This window comes from Rhinolophus sinicus, chromosome 16, assembly GCF_057876585.1.
Source record: "Rhinolophus sinicus isolate RSI-liver-muscle chromosome 16, RSI-T2T, whole genome shotgun sequence".
Lineage (NCBI taxonomy): Eukaryota > Metazoa > Chordata > Mammalia > Chiroptera > Rhinolophidae > Rhinolophus > Rhinolophus sinicus.
This window is the reverse complement of record NC_142516.1, coordinates 62,019,707-62,046,733: the sequence shown is the minus strand read 5'-3', so window position 1 is coordinate 62,046,733 and position 27,027 is coordinate 62,019,707. Positions and strand designations below refer to the sequence as shown.

Here is a 27,027-nt window from a genome sequence, read left to right as displayed (position 1 = left end):
GGGGAGTACTTAAAATTAAGAAAAAAGAAACTTTATTGTGCATACTCAGAGGAAAAGAGTATCTCTGAGTAGGAGTAACTGAAGGAATGAGAAGATCTAGAAAAATTATGAAAAAAAACCCATCACACTTCTCTGAATTATTAATAGAAAGTCAAGATGTGAAGGTGATCTTAATAAAATCTCTGTGAAGGTAGGAACGTTTTTATTCATTGTTATAAACAAAGCATCTACAACAATTCCTGTCCCTTATTAAATATTTGTTGTTGTGTTAGACACATCTTGGATGCCTTTTCAGATTCAGCCTCGCCTGCCTCCTAGGTTTTCAGTCCTTTGCTCTGCTTCAGCCTATTAATTACCAGTACAGGCTATGAAAATCATACAGTTCATGAGGCTCCATCACTTACAGTCAGCCAGCTCCCCTTCTAGATGTTCGTCTCCCTGTACCACTTCCAGATTAGGATAAAATGCTACAACACAGGCATGGTATACACAGTACACTTTGGTCAATGGAAGACAAAACACAAGAAGGAACCAGACAGGCTTTTTTTTTTTTTTCTTTTTCTTTTTCCATCTGATGGATTGCTGTCGGGCATGATTTCTCTCTAAAGCAAATCCAGAATCAACTTGGGTTGCTAATTCAGTGCATCTACTGTCTCTTGATGGATCATTGTGAAGCAGTGGCCAGCACAATAATGCAATTCCTTGAATTACATTTTATGCTTCCCTGCCTCAGATGCTCTCACTCACTCTGTCCTGGAATTGAATCCCTCCAGTAAGTAATCGGTATGTAATCCTTCACTCAGACTCTGTTTTCTAGAACATATGGGACAAGAGAGTTGTTGAATGGATAAAACAAAAAGGATAACATAAAGAAAAACTACGAAAAAGAAAGATGTCATGATAGCATTAAACTTCATAATAAAAGCAGTTATAGGAAAATCAATGCTATGGAAAATAAAAGATAATTGGTAGGCTCAAACTTGAGAAGTTCCTCTAGACAAAAATGAAAGAGGAAAATAGGAAAGTGTGGGTTGAGCTGAGAGGATGCTGAGACCAACAATTCTTCTTCCCATCTCAAGAAGAACCTTAAGTTGTTAAAAATATTGTATTGCTGAAAGATAAATCCAAAGATCTTTCAGTTGCAGTGATGTTATCTACAGTATTGAGTGGGCCGGAGGATAAATTAGGAACATCCCTTTCGAGATCAAATTTGATAACAATGGCTAACAGAGGGTTTCAGACAGCTTCCCTAGGTTATTCTGCAGTTTTAAAAAATCTTGATGGCTTACAAAAACAACATAAGAGTTATTGCTTGCTTATATTACATGTGGCTTTCCTTTATTCTAGGACTCAAATTGGAGCAATAAACTGTATTAGGGATAAACCACTCTAGTGACAGAGGGCAAAAAACAAAAGGCAAATCAAAGCAATGACTATTAAAACATTTGCCAGGACGTGGTATATGTCCCTTTCACTCTCGTTCCATAGGCCAAAATAAGTCACAAAGCTAAATTTGATGCCAGTGGGGAAGAAAATATTCTCTAGTAATAGGGAGGCCCTGGTAAAAATAGGCCCTTGAGATGAATTAAAGTATAGGAATGAAGAGTGAATAGTGTACTTATGAGCACTGCAGCAATATATAGAACTAGGCCTAAACATCTTTGAGCACTGTAGTTATACAAAAGGAGATAAATGTTATAAATCTTGAGACACAAAATGAGGAGTTAAAATGTTTGAACGCATGTCCTATTTTCCAAAGTATACATAGCACGATGTCAAAACCAACTAAAGACAAAATGTAGTTTTCTTAAAAAAAAAAAAAACATAATGGCATCAACCACCAATTTTTCATGCCATTTTTTTCTTAGCTTTATAAAGATCAAAAGTTAGTGGTTTTTTATAGAGAACAATTATCTAAGATTTAATAGTTCTCTCAATTTCACATTAGTGTCATTATTCCATTATATCACAAAAACTTGTTACTATTTATTAAAAGAACATATGCAACAGTCCCTTTAACCTAAATACTTGTCTACCTAATCTTCAATCTACAAATACTTATTAAGAAAAATCTGTAATGAGTCTCACTGAATTTTAAAGGTTGTTATTTCTCTATTCCAGTGTAATTTTTCCCTCTATTTCCTTTGTACTTTTCTGTACTGTGTGTAGTGTTTTATAAATTATATGTATCATACCAAAATAATTATGTACTTATTTTGTTTGTTATATAAATGTTAACAAAAATAAAGAATATAATATTCATTTTTGAGGAATTAGAATTTAAGGCAAAAAATTAAAACATTTACACAGAAAGAAGTTAAAAATATAATTCACAATAATAAAACTATGAACACTTACATTACCCACCAAATCATAGTACATCAAAAACAGGTAGAAGAGCAAAAACTATAAGCAATAAAAGGACAATCAGTCGGAAGCTATATGGGAAAAATGACTCCATTTAAAATAGAAACAAAATATAGCTAGGAATAAATTTTAACAAGAAATGTCAAAACCCATATGAGAAAGAACATAAAACATTTTGTAAGTACACAAAGGTACTGAAACAAATGGAATGACATAGCATACTCTAAGACATGAAGACTAACATCATAAAGATGTCAATTTGCTTTAGGTTTACTTATAAATTTGATGCTCTAATAAAATGCCAAACAAAAAAAAATAAGCAAGTTTACTCCAAAGTTTTTACAGAAAAGTTAATAAGTAATAAATGTCCAGGAAAGCTCTGAAAAAGAGTAGTCATGGAGAATGCGCCTCATACTCTCTTACCCAATCTTCATCATCTCTACCCTACTCTATAGTACTATAGCCTAAGAGGCCAACCTCTACAGACTGCATTACACTGGCTCCTTGTTTTCTGGGTCTGACTGAATTTGATTAGTTGGAAGTGCTAGGCAATGATAAGAGGGTAAAGGAGAAAGAGGTCAAGATATTTCTTTCCCTAGCTCCCTCTCTGCTGAGCCACAGTTAGCAGTGTCTCTGTTCCTCTAAAAATAATTATCCTATTAATCAGCCGCTCTCCCAGGCAGGACTAGATTTCTCACAGAGATTTAATAACAGCTTCTCTCCTTGCCTCTTCTGGTCTAGGAGTAGAAATGGTTTCCTGTTGCTGATAATCTGAATGTTAGTATCTATTTGGAGAGAACTGACATCTTTATCATTCTGAGTCTTCCAAATCATGAACTTTGTGTATCCCTACACATATTAGACCTTTTGTTCCTCTCAATGTTTTAAAGTTATCTCTATAAAGGTAATTCACATTTTTCATTACATTTATTCTTCATATTTTAGTCCTATTGTAAATTCCATTATTTTTAAGTCCATTTCTTAACTTTTTTGGTGGCAAAAAAGTGCAACTGAATTTTATACACTGACTTGTATCTACCAAGTGTGCTAAACTCACTTATTAATTTAAACAGTTTCTATAAATTTTTAATTTTCTGTGGGAATTAATCACATTATAGGCAAATACTGAGGTTTTTTTCCCTTCATTTCCAGTTCTCATGTTTTTTAATTTTCATTCTTACCTTAGTATATAATTGATATTGCTGATTATGTGCTAGACATTAGTTTGCAAAACTACAGACATAATTTGAAGACAGAATTGTTTTAACATCCTCCAGAGATAATTTGCTTCTGCTAAGTGCCTGTCAACACTACCATCCAGATGTGTTAATCCAATTTCAGGATTCGACTGATGATATTCCTAACTAAAATTATTACTTAACTGTCTTGACTTTCTTCTATTTTTTTCTTTCTGTTTCTTTTTCTTTTTAGAAGAGTCACACTAATTTCTAAGAAAAATTTACAACTCAGTGACAACAGCCCATCTCTTCATTGGAAGATAGGCTAATCATTTAGCCTACCCTCTGTAATTATGAAACCATTACCTATCAAGACAAAAATTTTAGTTTGGTAACTTAACTGGTTAGTTTTTGTTTTGTTTTTTTCATGGTTAGTATATATTCAGATGCTCTGTATGCATTACAGACATGTATCTTATTATATAAATATCATTTATTTATATTATAACTCAGGGTAAACATCATTTCAGGTAGTTCACAATAATATTCCATGGGTGACATGGATTAAATATTCAAGAAATGTGAAAATAATTATGAATTCCAAAGAAATACACCCATAAAGAAATAAAGCTAGGTCAACTCCATTGTTAATCAATAAGAAAATGTGTATCTAATTAAGGAAGTGCTTAGACCATGTTTCCAACAATTATAGCTTTGTGTGTCTTTTGTACAACATACAGATTCTCTAGATAAGAAACCAAGATAAATGGATGGATATTGTAAAAAAGCACATTTCAACTCAATATATGAAACAATATCAAAATTTAAACAATATAAAAATGAAAAGAACTAAGAAACTTATAAACTAAAAGTATCAAGCAAAGATTAAAGCTATATTATCTTATTGAAAAGAAGATAGAAATAAATAGTAATTTTAAGATTTCATCCAAATCTAACATTATATTATTATTTAGAATTACTTTTCTGACTTCATCAAATTATTGGCTTAAAAAATAATTATACTATAAGTGGATAAGTCAACCAGTCCGTTATCTGTAAAATTTATACTTTTCATCATTCCTATGATAAGATTTTTAAAATGTTACAAAATGAATTTTTGTTTGGATAACATATATATATATATAAAAATTATTATCCAAGCAAAGTCCTGCCCTGCCCTGATGTGTGTGTGTGTGTATATATATATATATATATATATATATATTATATATGTGTGTGTATTGCAATATACTAAATATATATAAAAATATAACATTTATGTATAATATTACAATTATATACAATTATATATTAAATATAAGTATATATAAATACATTAAATATACATACTATATTTAGTGTAGAACCAGAGGATGAAATTGCGTTTGGAAAGTTATAAGATAAACTTTGTATGACTTATTTTAATTAAGTAAAAAAACTATGCATACATACATATGTGTATACATATGACATTATATGTATATATATATATGTGTATATGTATTTATTATTTATTCTAACACTATTTTCTGATAAAGGTCATTACAATTTAAACTAATAGGTAATTTAAAATCTTTCAAAATTCTTCAAAACAAGTTTTTCAAGTAATCCCACTTTATAGGTTGTACTACAAAATTAACTCTTTTACTATAGAATATTTTAGTATAAAAACTAAAACTATTTAGAACATAATGAAAGAAAAAGTCAAAATGGGTTTTTCATTATAACAATAATGAATATTATATAACACATGGCGAAGAATGTGAAAAGGAAGCAATAAATGAATGCATTGGCCTTGTTAAAACCTGAAACAAGGCTACTTGTTGGGCATGCTTTGCCCAATCCTGTGAAACTCTTGATTCTCTCCAGTTAACTATTTCTATTTTATAATTCTAGATAGATGCATATAAATCCAGATAGTTTCAATGCACAAACATATGTACCCACAGAAGACATACTGTTGTCATTTCGGGGAGTTAACATTAAACATAAATGCTGCCATTCTGAACAACTAATGACATTTCTGTAATTTTAAATTAAAAATTGAATACACTGTGTATATATACACAATGGAATACTATTTGGCAGTAACAAAAGATGAACTAGGACCATTTGTGACAAAATGGATGGATCTTGAGATTACAATGCTAAGCAAAATAAGTCAGACAGAAAAAGCAGAGAACCATATGATTTCACTGATATGTGGTATATAAACCAAAAACAACAAAAGAACAAGACAAACAAATGAGAAACAAAAACTCATAGACACAGACAATAGTTTAGAGGTCACTAGAGGGTAAGGGGGGTGGCGGGTAGTAGATAAGGGTAAAGGAGAACAAATATATGGTGATGGAAGGAGAACTGACTCTGGGTGGTGAACACACAATGGGATTTATAGATGATGTAATACAGAATTGTACACCTGAAATCTATGTAACTTTACAAACAATTGTCACCCCAATAAACTTTAATTAAAAAAAAAATTGAATACACTTGCCTGACCAGGGTAATATCCATATCCTTCTGGATAAGTTCAGTCTGTTTATTATTCAACTGTAATGATAGAGCATTATATTTACTCTGCGAAACCTCAATTTCTTTCCTTGCTTCAATTAAATTGTCTTCAAAGACCTAAAATTAGAACAAATATACAAATCAAATATAATAAATACGAAATAAATAAAAGTCTGTTGTCTTTAACTAGTATACAAATGACAGTGAAAAATTAGTAGTTTTAAATTTTATTTTGTTTTCAATTAATCAAAACAATTTTAATACAAACAATCACTTTTATGCCAGTAACAGGTTACTGTTTTCAGAAACTGAACAAGTATCATAGCCTCCTGGTGTGCAAGTTAAGAATTTGAAGCAAATAAACTTGACAATATATGTAGAAATTTATTCACTGAAATGAGCTTATGCACTTAAATATCAATCAGGAAAAATGGCAGATATTTCATTATTTCCTCTACTTTAAATGAACACACATAAGTGCACTCAGAGAAGACAGTACTGCAAAGATATCAAAATAATTTTACAATGTTTGAGATTCAGATCATACTGCACCCTCTCTTTTTTTTTAATTAAAGTTTATTGGAGTGAGAATGGTTTGTAATGAAATTTTACCTAAAGTTCTTCAAAGAACTTGGCTTTTCCTCCTGATAATTCTCTATTTTTTTTCCATTTTAAAACAATGTAAAACCTGATATTTTTCTAAAAAATATTTTTAAAAAATATTTTTCTTAAAAATACATTACAAAATTAATTTTAATTATTTTCATTAAGTATCAAATAAGTGTATCTAAAAATAGACTATGTCTACACAAACACTATATGATCATTATTTCCAAAAGTGAGCACCAGGCTTTAGGTCAAGAACTAGAAATCCCTAGCCAAGCTCCCATACCTCATATATTCACCTTATGGTAAGTAGTAGGTACAGTGATTGCTTAAATATAAAAATATTGGCTTTCAGTCAAGATAGCATTGTATTTCTTAAACTCCCATTTATTACAAAAAGCAATGATAGATATATATATACGTATCCCAGCTTTCCAAAAGTTTGCATCACATCACTTTGCTTTTACAAAAGACCCACATTAGTACCTGTTTCTTCACCGACTGAAAAAAATCCAAAAAGGATTTTCACTTCTATATAAAAAGCTGTTAGCATACTAATGTAGGTCTTTCATAAAAGCAAAGTGGCATAATGCAAATTTTTTGAAAGTGACAAATACTCTTCATTTTATGCCATTTTAGCTTACAAAAGGTTTCATAGGAAATCTCTACTTTCAGATAGTGGGGAAACCTGTATAGGTATGTAGGTGGGTAGATGGAAGTAATAAAGAGAGAGAGAAGAGGAGGAAGAAAGGGGGAGGGGAGGGAGGAAAGAGAGAAAAGGGGTGGGAAAGAGGGACAAAAGGAGAGAGACAGGAAGAAACGAAGAAAGAAAGAAAATAAGTGTTGGCTGAGAACAGACAAGTTGGAATTCATGTGCATTGCTAGTAATGCTGTAAAGTGGTGTTGCCCGCATGGAAAGCAGAAAACAGTATGGAGGCTCCTCAAAACATTAAAAACAGAACTACCATATAATCCAGCAATCCAACTTCTGGGTATATATTCAAAACAATGGAAAACAGTGTCTTGAAGAGATATCTGTATACCTCACTGCTCACAATAGCGAAGAGGTGAAATGTCAATCCAAATGGCAGGTGAATAGATAAACAGAATGTGGTATATACATACAATGAAACACAGTGTAGTCTTAAAAAAAAAAAAAAAAAAAAAAAAAAGGAAAGCCTAGTGTGTATTGCGACATGGATAAACCTTGAGGGCATTATGCTAAATAAAATAAACTGGTCACAAAAGGTCAATTACCATATGGTTCTAGTATATGAGACATTTAAAGTAGTCAAATTCATAGATATACAAAGTAGAATGATGGTTACCAAGGGCCAGTGTGAGGGAACAATAAAGAGTTGTTATTAATAAGCATAGACTTGTAGTTCTGCCAGTTGAGAAAGTTCTGGAGGTCTCCTTCACAGCAATGTAAATCTATATAACACTATTGAACTTTACACATAAAAATTGTTATGGATGGTAAATTTTATGTTATGTTTTTTACCACAATGAAAAACAGAAAAGAAATTTTAACATATGCAACAGCATAGATGTACCTTGAGAGCATTATGCAAAGCCAAATAAATCAGTTACAGAAAAGAAAAAAAAAGATTCAATTTGTATGAGCTATCTAGAGTAGTCAAACTCATAGAAACAGAAAGTAAAATGGTGGATGCCAGAGACTACGTAGAGGAGGAAGTAAGGAGTTGCTGTCTAATGAGTATAATTTCACTTTTGGAAGATGAAAAAATTCTGGCAAGTGGTTGTATAACAATGTCAATATACTTAATACTACTGAACTGTACATTTAAAATGGGAGATTGTAAATTTTATGTAATGTTTATTTTACCAAATTTAACAAAGTAATAACCCTACAAAGAGATTCAGATTTAATTAAGTCAGATGTGAGGCAATTTGTGCCCCAGGACATTGTCAGAAACAATAGAAAAATCAATCAGTAACTTTTGGAAACCAACAGCTGAATGTGATACCAAAAGACATATTGATAGAAAAAAAATCAAGAGAATAGACAGTGAAGCTGAGTCCTGCTAAAATCACTATGAACCCAGGGTGAATATGGACAGGCCAAGTCTGTGTTTTCTGAAAAGCAACATCAGAGTCTGTACACTGCAGGGGAAATAGACTTTAATAAAATGATCCAGCCAAAGCACTATACAACCAAACAAGCAAATATAAACAAGCCCTGGGAATGGGGCAGTGAGGAATCTGTATCCAAACCTGCTATAGCTATAATTTTAAACGTCCAAATTTAACAAAAACTTACAGCATGCAAAGAAAGAAGACAGTATCATCCATTGAGAAGAGAGGAAGCAGACAATAGAAACTGCCCATGAGAGGGCCCCGATGTCAAACTTCACAATTACTTTAAAACCTTCAAATATTTATGGTAAATATTTAAATACATATTTTTTAAAAAACACACTTAAAAAGTACCGTTTCTTAAAAAAAGTAAAAAAGGTAAAATGACAATGTCTCATCCAAAAGAAAATAGCATTACAGTGATACAAATGATTTTGAAACATCCAAACAGAAATTCTGGTGCTAAAAAGCACAATAACAAAAATGAAAGAAAAAAAGAAAAGAAAACTCACTAGAGGAACTCAACATTTACTATAAATTAATAGGAATGAAAACAACAAATTAGAAGACAAATCAGTAAGAATCATAATGAAAAATTAATAGCTTCAGAGAAATGTAGGATGCTACAAAAATGCAACTATAAGCATAATGGGATTACCAGAGGAGAGGCAAAAGTATAGAGAACAGAAAAAAATATTTGAAGAAATAATGGCTGAAAACTACCCAACAATGATGAAAAACATTATTCTACACATGCAAGAAGCTCCAAGTAGTGTACATGCAGAGATGTGGATCAGACACATCATAGTAAAAAATGCTGAAAGCCAAAGACAAGGAGAAAGTCTTTAAAACCACAAGAGAGAAATGACTCATCATTTACCAGAGATCTCAGTAAGATTAACAACTGACTTTCCTTCCTTTCCAGGAATAATGGAGGCCAGAAAAAGTCAGATAACATATTCAAAATTCTCAAAGAAAAAAAAGAATATTGCCAACACAGAATCCTATATTGAGTAAAGCTATCAATTACAAATGAATACAGTGAGTGACATAAGCAAATACAATGAGCAAAATGGCAGAGTATGCAGCTCCAAGAACTCTTGCCCTGGTAGAAACATCAAAAGAAAAGCATAAACTGTCAGAACCAATAATAGAAAAAACCCAGAAAGCATTCAAAGGCATACAGCAACCAAGGAAAAAAGCAACTTGAAAATGGGATAAAAAGATTTGTGGAGTTTTTACTTGCCCTTTCTCAGACCACTCCCAACACATTAGCCATCCTAAAGCCAGGGAATCTTAAAGCACTGGAATTCTTCTAGTGTCATTAGCCCATGTTTCCAGTAGGGGATCCTGGTTGCTGGTTTGGCAGGGAGGAGAACAGACTCTACCAGCAAATTATTGTGTATGTCTGTTCTAACTTTACTGGGGACTACCTAAAGGAATGATGCAAAGTGAATATCTCTGTTTGACCTAACTGGGAATGAGGACTGGAAAAGTGGAGGATATGGCTCAAAAAAACCACAAGGTAAACTAACAAACCACAGATCCCTGAGGCAAAAGGTTATTGGTCAAGATATACAATAAAATGCCTAAGGCATGGGAGCAAACACTGCGAGACACGCTTTAAGTAAATAGAACATTTAAAAAAGTACATGTCCATACAGGAGAGTTTAGAAAGCCATACGCGTGCTTGGAGAAAAATGCATAATCAGAAAAAACAAACAAACAAACAAAAAACCAAACAAACAAAAAAGAAAACCCTGTGTTTTCACCTCAGGATGACTTCTGGGTTCAGTGCAAATCTGAATCAGTATTAAAAGAGTGTCTCAGCACACAGTCTGGGAGAGAAATTTGTTTTATGTCCCTGTGTGTATTTTTGTTTTTGTTTTTGTTTGTTTGCTTGCTTTAGCTCCTGGCATTCAAGGAAATCTCTGTCATAACATAAACTGAAAAAAAACAACAACAGAAAACTAAAGGATAGAGACTTTGATGACCACAACAAGGAATACAGTCTTTGAAAGACTATCTAAATAAGCAGACTACATAGCTTTCAACAAAAATGCAGTAATTCCTCGAGAAGGGGCAGAATCTCAATAATACTATAATACCACATTATAATACTCAAAACCCAAATTTCAACAACAAAAAATTACAAGGCATACATAGAAATTGGAAAGTATTGCCTATTTAAAGAATACATAAATTAACAGAAAGCATTCCTGAGAAACTCCACTGAAGAGACTTATAAGGCAAAAAGTTTATAACATCTGTCTTAAATATACTCAAGGAGATAAAGAAAAACACGGGAAAAAGCACTAAAGGAAATCAGGAAAACAATGTAGAAACCAAAAGAATATCAATGAAGAGATAGTAAGTATAAAAAGAATCAAACAAATTCTAAACAGTATGATAACAAAAAATGAATAATTCACTAGAGGGTTCAACAACAAATATAAGCAGGCAGAAGAAAGAATCAGCAAACTGGGAGGTAGAACAAGTGAAATTATTGAATCTGAGCAGTAGAAAGAAGAATGAAGAAAAGTAAACAGAGCCTATGGGAACAGTAGGACACCATTACCAGACCAACATACACATTATAGGAGTCTAAAAAGGAGACAAGACAGAAAAGAGCACAGAAATAACATTGGGGGTGGGGGGGGTGGGAAATGGCCAAAACTTGACAATTTTGATGAAAGATATCCACCTAAAACTCCAAAGACTGCAACAAACTCAAAGTAAGACCAGTAGAAAAAGACCCACACTGAGATGCATTACAATCAAACTTTTGAAATTCAGCTAAAAACCAACAGGCAATCTTGAAAGCAATAACAGAGAATGACTTCTCACAATCAAGGGATCATTAATGAGATTAATAGCTGGTTTATCATCAAAAAACATGGAAGCCAGAAGGCAGTGGGGTGATAAAGTGCTAAAAGAACTGTTAACATTGAATTTTATACCCAACAAAACTGTTCTTCAAAATTTAGAGAATAAGTCATTCACAGATAAACAAAAGCTGAGGGAGTTCATCACTAGGTCTGCCCTATGAGAAATACTATTCCTTCAGATTGAAATGAAAGGATGCAAGACAGTAACTCAAAGCAGGATGAAGAAATGAAGACCCAATAAAGGTAAATGTGTGGACAAACATAAAAGTCAGTATTATTGTATATTTGGTTTGTAACTCTATTTTTTATTTCCTACATGATTTCAATGACAAGCACATAAAAAATTATAAATCTATGCTATAGAGCAGACAATTTATAAAGATGTAACTTGTGACAACAATAATGTAAAGGGAAAGAGCAATACAGAAGGATATTTTTCATACACTAATGAAGATAAGTTGGTATCAATTTAAATTATATTGTTATAAGTTTAGGATGATAAACATAATCCCCATGCTAACCACAAAGAAAACATCAATACAATGCATGCAAGAAATGAGAATCGAATCAAAATGTGCCACTACAAAAAATCAACTAAACATGAAGGAAGGAAGTAACAGAGGAAATCAGGGACTCAAAAAAGCTATCAGACATACAGCAAACAAATAATAAAATGTCAGAAGTTAGTCATTCCTTACTAGTAATTACTTTAAATGTACATAGATCAAACTCTCCAATCAAAAGGCAGAGATTGACAGAACAGATTAAGAAACACTTTACAACTCTATATTGTTTAAAACAGACTTACTTTAGATCCAAAGAAATAAATAGACTGAAAAAAATGAAAGGATGGGTAAAGATATTACATGAAAATAACAATCTGATAAAGAGCTGAGATGGTTTTAATAATATTAGACAAAATAAACTTTTAATTAAAAACTATTACAAGAGACAAAGGAGGAAATATATATATATATATATATATATATATATATATATATATATATATATATATAGAGAGAGAGAGAGAGAGAGAGAGAGAGAGACAGACAGACAGAGACAGACAGAGAAAGAGAGAGACAGACAGACAGAGAGAGAGAGAGAGAGAGAGAGAGAGATGGGGGGAGAGAAGGAGAGGGAGAGGGAGCCAAAAAAATGTATACACATTTTAAGAAAGGAAATAACTGTATTAAAATTGTAATACTAAATATATACTGATAACAAAAGATGAATATAAGTCATGCTTGACTTCTGCAATTACAAGAGGTGCTCAAAGTGGTTATCATCAGCCTAACTTTAATACGGTTTTTTCATTTCTTAAAATGTGTATACATTTTTTGACACCTTCTGTGTGTGTGTGTGTGTATGTGCATATATATATATATATATATATATATATATATATATATATATATTCGTCAAAATGCTATAAAAACTATCAACATATATGTACCAAACAACAGAGCCCTAAATTACATAAACAAATTACAGAATTGAAGGGAGAAACAATTCTACAATAATAGTTGCAGAATTCAGTACTCCACTTTAAATAATGAATAAAGCATTTTAACATATGGTCAATAAGGACATAGAGGGCCTGATCAACACTAAACTAAGTTCATAACAGACGTATATAGAACACTAGACCCTAAAACAGTAAGATACCTTTTTCTTCTCAAGTAGACATGGCATATTTCCTATATCATACTATAAGTTAGGCCATAAAACAATTCTCAATAAATTTAAAAACATTAAATTCATACAAAGTATCTTCTCCATCCACAATGGAATGCAGCTTGAACTCAATAACAGAAAGAAAACAAAAATTTGAAAAATATGTGGACATTAAACAATACACTCTTAAACAACCAGTAACTGAAAGAACAAATTACAAGAGAATTAGAAAATATTCAGAGATGAATGAACTAAAAAACACAATATACCAAAACTTACAGGATACAGCAAAGGCAGTGCTCAGAGGAAAATTTGTAACAGTAAATACCTACATTAAAAAAGAAGACATATTTCAAATCAATAATCTTATTTTATACCTTGACGACACAGAAAAAGAATAGCAAAGCAAACCTGATGGAGAAGAAGGAAGAGAATAATACAGAGTTTTGAGGAATTATTTTTAGGGAATAGTAAAATAGAATCAGTTAAAGCAAAAGTTGGCTCTTTGAAAAGAGCAACAAAATTAACAAATCTTTAGCTTGACTAACAAAGAAAAAAAGAAAGAATTAAATAACTAAAATCAGAAATGCAAGTAAAGGCACTACTAGTAACCATGGAGTAAAAAGATTATTAGAAAATACTATAAACAACTGTATGTCAACAAATTAGATGACCTACATAAAATAAACAATCTCCTAGAAACACACAAATTACCCAAACTGACTCAAGAAAAAAGAACAAATCAATAGACATATAATAAGTGAAGAGGTAGAATCAGTTATCAAAACCTCTCAACATAAAATATTCTAGGAACAGACAGCTTCACTGGTGAGTTCTAGCAAACATTTTAAAAAGAATTAATGCCAATATTTCTCTTCCAAAAATATAAGAGGGAGTACTTCCTAAATTGTTCTATAAGGCCAGCTATATCCTGATACCAAAGTCAAATAATGATATCCCAGCAATGTAAGTTTGGTTTAATATTCAAAATCAAGAACGTAATACACCATAGAAATAGAATAAAAGCCAAAAACCACACGATAATTTCAACAGATGCCAAAAAAATATTTGTCAAAATGCAACACCCCTTCATGATCAAAAACATGTCTCAGCAGACAAAGAATAGAAGGGAACTTCCTCAACCTGATGAAGTATATTAACAAAAAATCAGGGCTAATATACTCGTACCCAAGAATCAAAGAGTGAATCCTTTCCCCTTGAGATCAAGAATAAAACATAGATGTGCACTCTCTTTCTATTCAACTTTGTACTAGAGGTTCCAGCAAGGGCAACAGAAAATAAAATGAGACCAAAAGGCATACAGATTGAAAAGGAAAAAATAAAACTATCTTTACTTGAATATGACATGATCTCAAAAATAGAAAAATCTTAAAGAATCAACCTGTTCAGCAAGGTTGCTGGATAAAATATTCAAAAATTAATTGTGTATCTATGCATTAAAAATGAACCATCCAAAAAAGAATTTCACTTAGAATAGCATAAAAAAACTTAAATATTTAGGTATATATATACCCAAAGAAGTGCAAAGCTATACTCTGAAAACTACAAAACATTATTGAAAAAAATTGAAGAAGACATAAACAAATGCAATATCCTGTGTTGATGGATCAGAAAATATAATATTGTTAAGATGGTAATACTTCCCAAATTGATCTTCTGATTCAATATACTCTGTATCAAAATAATCTCAGCTCATTTCTTTTGCAAGGAATGGAAAGCTGATTCTAACATCCATATGAAAATGAAAGAGACCAAGAATATACAATCTTGAAAAATAATAAATTTGGAAGACAAACACATCCCAATTGCAAAGCTTACTACAAATCTACAATATTCAAGACAGTGTGGCAGAGACATAAAGGTAAATGTATAGATCAAAGGAATAGAGAAGTGAGGTCCAGAAATAAACCATTACATTTACAGTCAATTGATATTCAATAAAGATGCCAAGACAAATTCAGTGGAGAAAGAACAGCCTTTTTCAACAAAAGGTGCTGAAACAACTAAATAGCACAAGTAAAAGAATGAAGTTGGATTCTTATCAAACAACATATTTTTAAAAAATTCAAAATGGATCAAATAATTAAATGTAAGATATAAAACTATGAAAATCTTAAATGAAAACACAGCTGTCCATATGCACGATCTTGGATTAGACAATGGTTTCTCAGACATGGCACCAAAAAACACAGGCAACAAAGAGTAGATAAAATTTAAAAATTTTGTGTTTCAAAAACACCATTAAGAAGTAAAAAAACAACTCAGAGAATTGAAGAAAAGAATTCTAAACAGTATAGCTGAAAAGAGATTTGTATCCGGAATATATGCACAAGAAATGAATACACAGTTCTTCAAAGATATATACATTTCTTCAAAGACATACAAGGCCAATAATACATGAAAAGATGTTCAACATCATCAGCCATCAGGGAAATACATAAATAAAATGCTAAATAAATAAAATGCAGCATTATCTATAGAATGGAACATTATTCAACAATAAAAAAGAATGAAGCACTAATACATGCTACAACAGACATAAATCCTGAAAACATTATTCTACTAAGGGGCAGAAGTCAGTCACAAAAGAGCATATGTTGTGATTCATTTATATGAAATTTTTAGAATAGATCAATCTATAGAGATAGAAAGTAAATTAGTGGTTATCTACTAACCTTTGGTGGAGCTCAGGGTAAATGAGGAATGATTGCTTAAGGTTACAGGCTTTCTTTTGGGAATGATGAAAATAATTTCAAACAAATTATGGCAATAGTTGCACAACTCTGCATAAACTGAAATTATTGGATCATACGCTTTAAATGGATTGAATGTAAGGTATATAAACAATATGCCAATTAATATTTTAGAAAGGAAAGAAAGAGGCAAAGCTTTCTTATTGACACACTATATAATTATATAACTTAAAAAAATTCAGAAAATACACAAATTTTTAGAACTAATAGGACAGTCGAGAAAAATTGCTGAAAAGAAGTTTAAAACAAACTACATCAGTAACATTCCTGCATTCCAGAAATAATCAATTCAAAGTATAATTAAATATATTTTTACAATAATAAAATGCTTTTACAATAATTTAGTAGTTAGGCACAAACTAATAAAAGTGGACAATGCCATTTTTAGAAAGTTACAAAACCTTGTTTGACATTCATGAATGGTAGCATCAGAAGTCTTCCAAAATTATTCATAAATTAAGTGGTTCTAATCTGCTTTCTAACAGAATTTTTCAGTAAAAGTAATAAAATTGTTAATATTATAAGATAGTGAAGACGCACATGTAGGGTTCATGATTTACAAAAAAGAATACAGAAGTGGACAATCCTACCAAATAAGGGGTCAAATTATAAAATGCTAATACCTAAAATCATAAAAATAATAGAAAGTCCAGAAACAAACCCATACACATGGAAATTTGGAGATGTGAGACACTGCATCACAAATCAACAACCTATTGAATAAATAATGTGTAACGCCATACACAAAAATTAATTCTAAATAGATTCAAGACTTTGGGATACGAAAAACTAGCATATGAAACGCATAAAGCAAAAGTGTTGCAGAAGAATATAATAAAATTGACTCTATCAAAATTCACAAACTTTTGAAAGTCCAATTCACCTTCTTCAAGATTCAAAGAACAGAAGGTATTTGTAATATATACACAATATATATGTGGGTGAGATATATATATATGTATATATATGTATATGTATATGTATATGTATATGTATATGTGTATGTATATGTATATGTATATGTATATAAAACATAATAGTATCTAGAATAAATAAAGATGCCTACAAATTATTAAGAAGAAAACCAAACACCCCAATAGAAAGTCACAGAACTAAAAATCAAAGCAAATTAAAAATGAACTATTTGAAGAGTAAATAAGGAAATGAAAATTATCATGAAGCAATCATGTAGCTGTTAATTAACACAAGGAAGTACCACTTACTGTTATCATACTACCAAAGTTCTCAAAGGCTGTAGGGAAGCAGAATTGATATTAAAAAATTAAGAAATAAAAGCATCAGAATTCAATTCTCTCGATGGCTCAGTCATTCCCTGATTGTACACTAACAGATTTAATGTATTTCCTTAAATATCTGCAATTAATTGATTCACAAACTCAGAAAGACACATCCTTTCTCCTCTAACTTAAATAATCATGCACACGTGTGTCCACCCACACACACTTACATACCCATACTTACTATATTTTAATAGTTAAATATTTATACTTACACCACATACTACTTTTATGTGTGAAAATATAAAGTACTATCATATTTACTAGCACAAAAATGTGTTTCTAGCCTTTTCAACAAAATCTATGTTAAAAGATACAACATCCATTTATGACTAAAACATTCAATAAAATAAATGGGGAAGGAAAGTGCTTCAACATAATAAAGGACACATAGGACAAACCCTCAGCTGATATCATTAATAAATGGTGAAAAACCGAAAGCTTTTCACCTAAGATTAGGAACAAGACAAGTATGCCCACTCTCACCACTGTTGTTCAATATAGTACAGGAAGTCCTAGCCAGAGCAATCATGCAAGAACACAAAATAAAAGGCATCTGGATGAGGCATGAATAGGTTAAATCGTCACTTTCTGCAGACCACATGATTCTTTATATAGAAAACCCTAAAGACTCCACCAAAAGACTATTAGAAACAATAAACAAATACAATAAAGTTGCTGTCTACAAAATCAATGTACAAAAATCCATTGCCCTCCTATATAGCAACAATGAAATTTCAGAAAAGGAAATGAAAGATATTTTATTTTATAATTGCAACGAAAAGAATAAAACACCTAGGAAACTACTTAACAAACAATGTGAAGGACCTATACACTAAAAACTACAGGACATTATTAAAAGAAATTGAAGAAGACACAAAGAAATGGGAAACTTTCCATTTCTTTGTGTTCATGGATTGAAAGAATCAACATAGTTAAAATGGCCATATTACCCAGAGCAATATGCAGATTTAATGTTATCCCCCATCAAAATCCCAATGGCATTTTCTAAAGAAATACAAAAAAAAAATCATTAAATTTGTACGAGGTCGGACAATTAAGTTCACGAATTCATCCTAGAAAAAGTGCTACATACCTCATTGCTGAATATCACTACAGTCACCTTTGAAGTACTCCCCTTGGGAAGCTATGCACTGATATCAGCGCCTAGTTCACCCTTCAAAGCAATTTTGGAACTCTTTTTCTGGAATGGCCATCAGAGCTGTCATCGTATTACCCTTGATGTCCTAAATGTCATCAAAATGTCTTCCATTCAATATTTCCTTCATCTTCAGGTAAAGAAAGAAGTCACTGGGTCCCGATCAGGTGAATAGGGAGGGTGCTCCAATACAGTTATTTGTTTCCTGGCTAAAAACTACCTCACAGACAGTGCTGTGTGAGCTGGTGCATTGTCGTGATGCAAGAGCCAGGAATTGTTGGAGAAAAGTTCAGGTTGTCTAACTTTTTCAGGCAACCTTTTCAGCACTTCCAAATAGTAAACTTGGTTAACTGTTTGTCTAGTTGGTACAAATTCTTAATGAATAATCCCTCTGGTATCAAAAAAGGTTAGCAACATTGTTGCAACAAGTTCACGAACTTAATTGTCAGACCTCCTACAGAACTTCAAAATGCCCCAAATAGCCAAAGCAATCCTAAGAAAAAAGAACAAAGCGAGAGGTGTTACACTCCATGACTTCAAATTATACTACAAAACAACAATAATCAAAACAGCATGGTATTGGCAGAAAAACAGACACACATACCAATGGAACAGAATTAAAAATCCAGAAATAAACCCACATATATATATGGGCAGATAGTTTTTGACAAAGGAGTCAGAAACTTACAATGGAGAAAAGAAAGCTTCTTCTGTAAATGGTGCTTGGAAAATTGGAAAGCCATGTGCAAAAGAATGAAACTAGACTGCTATCTGTCACCATAAACAAAAATTAACTCAACATAGCTCAAAGATCTAAAATATAAGACATCAAACAATAAATTGCATAGAGGAAATCATAGGTACTAAACTTATGAACCTTGGGTTTCGAGAGGATTTTATGAATTTGACTTCAAAGGCAAGGGAAGTAACAGCAAAAATAAATAAGTGGAACTATATTAAACTAAAAACCTTGCATACAGCAAAAGAAACCATAAGCAAAACAAAATGGGACCGACTGAATGGAAGAAGATACTTGCAAACAACACCTTGGATAAGGAGATAATAGATAATAAAAGCATGTCACATGTGCTCATGTTCATGTCAGTACATGACTGTTCATAGCAGCATTATCTGAAATAGCCCCCAAATGCAGACAACCCAAACAACTAGAGAATGGATAAACTGGGGAGTGTTCATGCAATGCAATACCACACCAGTAATGAAAATGAATGAACTACAGCCATAGGCAACAACATGGGTGAATTTCAAAATGTCCATGTTGAACAAGAAGCCAGACTCACACACAAAAATACACTGTGTATTACTTTATGTTAAACTGTAAAAACGAAATGAATACATGGTGTTAATAAGTCAAGAGAGTGGCTATCTTTGGGGAAAATAGAAGGGGTAGTGACTGAAAAATGGCAGAATGGATACTTCTGGGATGCTGATAATGCTCTGTTTCCTGAGGAGGGAGAGATTCCATAAGTGTGTTCGCTTTGGGATAATTATTGAGCTGTGCACTTATGGTCTATGTGCTTATTCTGTATGTGTATTATGCTTTAATAAATAAGCGAAAAACGTAATCTCTTTAACAAATACTATTTCAAATACATGCTTGTCATTCTCTCTCCATGAACTCTATTTGGTGTCATACTTGGCCAGGTGGGGTGGTGGTGGTTTGGGGGATGGGGGGAATGGGGTAGGAAACAGTAGAAGAAAAAAAATCTACGAGCTGTTAAACATATTTTCTATACGTAATGTGTCTATCTGCTCTTGTCATGAATTCCAAGTCTTCTCTGAAGTGGAAAAAAATTCCTTTAAATTCCTGATCCTAAAAGGCAATAAATCACTCAAAAAAAGATCTGTTAAAAGAGAAACCTGAAATTAGTTTTTTTAAATGTACAAAAACACGATCAAGACAAAGAAAAAGCCAAAAAAAGTATTATTTTGAAAAATACTGATCAAAAGGGTGTAAGAATATTATAAAGATTGACTGTACCTCTTGTGTTCTATAAAAATAAAACTTTACTGTGATCAGGCCCTCCTAAGCCAAAGAAAAGCACCACCTTCGAAACACATATGAGTATTTTTTAACTGTCTTGTGCTTATTTACATTTCTTTTTTTAAAAGCCTGGAAAATAGAGTCTTAAAACTATACTACAATGAATTCTATCTATATTTATAAATTTAAGCCCTAACTAAAAAAAGTAAAAACTCATAATTCTAAATATGCTTTTCAAAAATATGTTTTATTTCAAAATGCAATATCCTTTATTTTTTAATGATTACATTTTAGATCATTATTTGAAGTCAGTTTCCTGCTTTGCAACATCAATTTTTAAAAAGCTGTGGGTCTTAAGTGAAGGAATATAAATTAATGCTAGTCCCCACTGGTGGATTTGAATATATAACTTGTTATTTAAAGAAAATAACATGTAATAAACTTCCTATAAGAGTTACATCCAAAAATAACAGCACGGATTCCATGCTCACTGCATACCTTTATTTTTGTATCAAGGCTACATTTTTCTTTTCTCCAATGTGCCTCCTGCTTCCTCAGTTTCTCCAGTTCATTTAGCAGGTCAGCACAGCGGGTACTTAATTTCTCATTTTCCTCCTCCAGATTTTTTATAACCAGTCTGTTTTGCTCTTCCTTATTCTGTACACACTCTTTAGTAACCTGTAGGACAGTACCACAAGGGCAGATAAACAAACCAAAAAAAAAAAAAAAATGGTGAGAACTAATCAGCAAATACAAACTGTGCAGTTTTACCCTCACAGCAACTTCTTCTATATTTGATGGCCAAGGTCACCTGTATACTTTTATTGGTCTCTTTTCATGCAGGTGGATGGGTCATATTTTTTCACTAGATGACAGCTTTGATGAGTACACATTTGCAAAGAGCCCATTAATTGATCAAGCTGCCTTTGATGCTGTCCCCAGCTATTTTTGAGACCCACACAGACATATCCTCCCAGACCTGGGTTTTATCAATTAATAATGCCAGTCCCATCAGAATCTAATTACAAGAAGCCACATATTCACACTCCTACTTTCTTAGCTCCATTTCCATCATTAACTATTTATCTGAAAGTTATAAAGCTTGGAGTCTTCGCTTTAAAGCATATTTCTCAGAGTTTTTTGCATGTGAGAAGACGGTGTGGTACAGGGCCTAAGGCAATTTTTCCTCCAAGCTTGTCACTTTCTGTGCCACAAAAGCTGACAAAGCTTAAAGTGGGACTTCAAAGCAATAGTACTGTAAAACTATGTACAAGACAACACACCTTAACTTCTTGCCTTTTATCTTTAAATTTCTTCTGCAAATCACCAAATTCTTTCCTTAAGAAAGCATTTTCTTCATCTATTGCAATTTTCTGTTTTAAAAGGTCATTTATGTCCTGTTTTAGTCCCGATTCTCTCTGCGGAAAAAAATCAAAATTATTGGTGAGCTGGTATTTCTAAGAAAAAATTATTTTATCTAAAGAATTTTCAATCTTGATTGATAATGTAAAGATAAAGTACCTTTCATAATAATTGTCATTTCCTTCCTGTGATATGCCCATAGCTTTCCAAGTAAACTGTGCAAGAGTGGTACCCATTTATTAGTTTAAGATGAAGAACACATGAAAACTGGATACCAAATACTAAACCACATTCAGAAAGCACACTTTTAGGATTTAGGTGTGTAATAAGAGAAAAATAAAATTTCACAAAACATTCTGATTAAGGAAAATGCATATGTAGCTAAAATAAGTATTACATTCTTATTTGAGTATCATTTGGAAGACAACATTTTTTAGAGAAACAATTACAGTGTTTTTGAAGGCATAAATAATTTTAAAGAATGAAAAATGCCAAGTTTCTTTTGGTACCCAAAAATATCTTGCTCCATAGGAAGAATATTCAGAATATTAAAACTGCCACGATTTTTAACTGAATATTAAAACTGCCACAATTTTTAACTGAAATACCTAAATGATACCTAATTGGAGGACATATCCATGACTCAATTCTTAGTTTTCCTCTTTTCTCCTTATAGCTTTTCTCTCAGAAAATTCACCCACTCTCTTGGCTTATGGTCTCATCTCTGTCTGAAAGACTACACAATCCATAATCCAGCCCTGACTCTCTCCCATCACCAATCCCATATTTCTAACTTTCCATACAATACCTCGACTTGGATTATCCGCTGTCATCTCAAACTAACATGATAAAAATGAAATCCGTATTCTGACTATGTCTTTCCTAAACTTCAACATTTGTAAACCCATCCATTTTGTCAACAAATATTTATTAAGACCCTTATCTAGTTTTACACTTTTTTAAAGTCTCCAAATCATTCTTAACAGCATCCTTCCCTCAAGTCCCATTTGCCTGTCAACCAAGAAGCAGACACATCAAGATATAAATACACAATTTTCTTATTAAGTAATATGGTCAGTAGGAACCCCTGACCTTTATTCCATCTCTGTTCTATCATTTATGCTCATCTAATCCCTAAATCTCAATTTATTTTGTACTGCCATATTTTTTCTTTATCAAATCCTCTCCAAAGGACTGAAGATGAACTGAAACTTCATCTTCAGGGATAGGATAAAAAATGTGGTGAGTTTAAGGAATAAAATGAGGGTATTCCTATATTCTAATTTTTTAAAGCTGTAATGTTGTTGATTTTACTTTACTTCTACTTAAAAATATTTTAAACACTGAACACAGTCATGTGCTGCTTAAGGATGGGATATATTCTGATAAATGCATCATTAGGTGATTTCATTGAACATTACAGAATGTACTTACACAAACTTAGATGGTCTAGCCTACTACTGGAACCGTATGTGCTTTTATAAGACTGGCAGTGCAGTACGTTTGTTTACATGAGGATCACCACAAACACATAATTCACTGTGCTATGACATTATGACAGCTATGACATCACTAGGCAATAGAACTTTTCAGATCCATTGAAATCTTATGGGACCCCTGCAGTATATGTGGTCCTTCGTTGACCGAAGTATCATTATGCGATGCATGACTGTACAAAAATAATCTATGATAAGTGTGTAAGGTATTAAGAAACAATCAAAAGAGCAGTCCTGTACCCACAAACACCCAACTAAAAAATGTAACTTGACCATTGCCTTTGAAGTCCCGTGTACGACCCTGATCCTCTAACAGCTGTAAGCTGTCCTGAAACTTTTGTTCTTATCCTGTTCTTGCTTTTCCTCATAATTTGAAGACATATATCCCTATTTAATATATTGTACAGTTTAGCTTATTTTTTAACTTTCTATAAATTAAATCATATTTTACTTATTGTGTGGCTTGTTATTTTTGCTCAATATACATTCCCAAATTCATCTATATTGATAAGTGTAGTTATGGTTCAATTATCTTGGAATATAATATTATGGCATTATATAAATACACTATTATGCATTTATCTATCCCTTATCAGGGTACATTTCAGATGCTTCCCATTTTTTGGGAAGGGAATATACAAGCAATGCTGCTATGAACACCCTTAAGCATGTCTCCTGATAAAGATGAGCAAGAATTTTCTCCCAAGCAATGTTTTCCAAACTACAGGTTATAATCTAGTAATGGGTCATTAAATCCATTTAGCCATCACAATCAGCATTCTTCTTAAGTGGAATAGAATACAACAGAAATGTCAAATTGATGTGCACAAATTCTTAGCAAAAAAAACACACACAAAAAAACAAAAATCTATGCCCATAATAAACTTTAGAAAGAAGCACACACACTATATTTAATAAAATATCTCCTAAAATTTTTTGCAGTGTTTAATTTGGGATTTCCATTTTTTTACATATTATTAAATTCATATTTAATATATAGTTTGTTACATTTTTACTTTTATTATATATAGTAAGACAACTATTATTATATGAAACTTTATTTCGTGTGTATACTGGATCATGAAGTAAAATGTAATTTTTTAAAGTGTGGGGATCATATTAACAAAAGTTTAAAAAACATTGCTCTAGATTACATATACTCAGAGATGAAATTGCTAAGTCATAGGCTAGATGCAATTCAAGAGTTCTCAATAAATTCACATCTGCACCAACACTTGAATCGCAGGCTTGTTAACTTCTTACACAGCCAGTAGGTATAAATGGCACCTCAATATAGTTGTAATTTCTATTTCCTATTTTAATTATTAGTGAATATCAAAATGTGTCTGCTATCAATCAAGGAACATAAAAACAGATCCATAAATATGGCCTATCCACAATTCATAGCCCATTTTTTTATTCTCATCTAAGTCTTGTTCTCCTTCAAATTCAATTTCTACTTCCTTTATGAAGCTGTTCCCAACTCTCACAGTAATTGCTGCCATTTCTAAATCTCTGTATTGCCAAATTATTCATTTGAGACATAGCACACTACCTACTCTTGCTAATTATCTCTATACACTCACACTGTCTCCCAAACTAGATTAGTAAATGTTTATGAATGAGATTGACACTGAATGGTAAATTCAATCGTATGATCACAAGACTGTTTATAAAATATCTACAAGCCTATTCTTTGAAAGAACTAAAAACTGGAGCATCCTCATCTATTCTAGAGATTATTTAGACTCTACGAAGAAGAGAACACTGAACCAAATGATTTAAATTTTAGAAGGATTTGTGCATTAATATGACCTAAATTTAATAGAAACTGACAATATACATGACACTAATAGTAAGCCCTTTCATGAGAATTATTTGATTATTTAAATTTTGGCATTTGAGTGAATTTAGCAATCCACAAAGACAAATACAGAAACAATTTTTAAATAAAAAAGCATAATACAGTGGGAAATTAGTTAACCAAAACTGTCATATTCTGATAATTAGTTTGATAAATTTGATATTATATTGCATAACCAATAAAGTAATAAGTTACATAAAGATATACTGCCAATAGAGGAGGATTAATAAATTAATCCTTCAAAGATCTGTAAAATTTTGTGTAATTAAAAATATTTTCCTAATGAAATATAACTTCAATGATCTACTTTGAATAATGAAAGCACAGGTATACACAATTACAGTTTATTTAAAAATTTTAGCTCCATGAAACTTTTTCAACCAACTTTTCAGGCTAGAGTAGAGTACATTCTTAATGGTTTGGCTTGAGTTAATATTAAAATAGCAAATAGAACTCAGAGGAAACATAAAGCATAAAGGGTGGCAAGAGAAAGTATGTCTGGAACAAATAATTTATTATGGATAAGCCATGAAATGAATAATTCACATCATGGTCAAGAGACGTATATAGAGTAAGGAAAGAATGATAGTATGAAGCAGGAAAAAAACAGTGTGTGGGGGTGGGGTGGGGTGGGAGGGTAAGGAAGAAAAGCAGTGTAAGACCTAAAACTATATCACACAATACTTGAGCATAGTTAATATATTATTTATATGACCTATTTTCAAATGGACATGAAAGTTTTAATAAAAAGCAGAGAGGTAATGAAGCCACGACAACTGAAACAATGGTAAGAGGAGAAAGAGGAAGGGGTAAGAGAATTGTAATTGAAAACCAAAACTTATTTTCAGCAAGAAGGTAAGGAAAAGGGGAAATTCAATGTTAAAGAGCAATCATCATCTAATTAAATACGATATACTTGGTTATTGGCAGTCATGTTATCTAGTGCAATGTTAGAAGAGGAATTTATTACATGGCTTATTTTATAACTAACAGTGACAAAACTAAAGCACAGTCTTACTAAAAGAAGTTATATGAAAATTTTTACATTATTATCAATAAAATGTTGCAGTATTAGATTGGACTTCTATGAAAGTGTTTCTGCAACCAGCTAAAAACGTTGTGTGTGTGTGTGTGTGTGTGTGTGTGTGTGTGTGTGTGTGTGTGTGTTTTAACTGTTACTCTATTCCATGGGCAACAAATTTTAAAAATTAACAGCTATTTAATACTACTCAGTGTAACAATAAAACCATAATGGAGAGACTTCTGGCTTCCAGTGCAGTATGTACAGAACATGGAAGTCATCTCTCCTGTTCACAAAACATGAAAAAAGCTGAACAAACTGAAAATCAGCAAGTACTAGATCTATCAGGGAACTGAGATCATAGGGTAAACTACTATTCCCAGAACTGGAGAGTCAAACAGGCAGATACAGAGAATCACAATTTACCACAGCAGAAATCCAGAAGCAGAAAATTCTACGGGAACCAGTATTGGGGTAGGAAAAAAACACCTAATCTGTAATTAACAAATTGCTGGAGGATTAGGGTGGATAAGTTTGACAGTTAAAAAGTCTAGGAGTTCCTTATATATTTTGGTTATTAGCCCCTTATGGGAGGCGTTGTTTGCAAAAGTCTTCTCCTATTCGGTTGATTGCCTCTTTATTTTGTAGATGGTTTCTTTTGCTGTACAGAAGCTTTTTAATGTGATATGTATAGTCTCATTCATTTATTTTAGCTTTTACT

The 27,027-nt window shown here is 31.9% G+C and overlaps 1 protein-coding gene across 8 annotated transcripts in view; it reads right to left on the bottom strand.

The window, feature by feature from the left end:
- Positions 1–27,027, bottom strand: part of CNTLN (centlein) — a 277,826-nt gene that overhangs the window by 175,574 nt on the left and 75,225 nt on the right. For 7 of the 8 annotated variants that reach the window (XR_016019468.1, XR_016019469.1, XR_016019466.1 and 4 more), the window contains 3 exons: positions 21,847–21,981; positions 21,062–21,241; positions 6,039–6,176 (listed from right to left, as the gene is read on the bottom strand). Coding sequence is in view for 1 of the 8 variants with exons in the window: in XM_088793521.1 (XP_088649647.1) it covers positions 6,039–6,176; positions 21,062–21,241; positions 21,847–21,981 (453 nt within the window). In the remaining 7 variants the exon portion in view is untranslated. The remainder of the gene's footprint in view (positions 1–6,038; positions 6,177–21,061; positions 21,242–21,846; positions 21,982–27,027) is intronic. The other variant, XR_016019470.1, reaches the window with a different exon arrangement.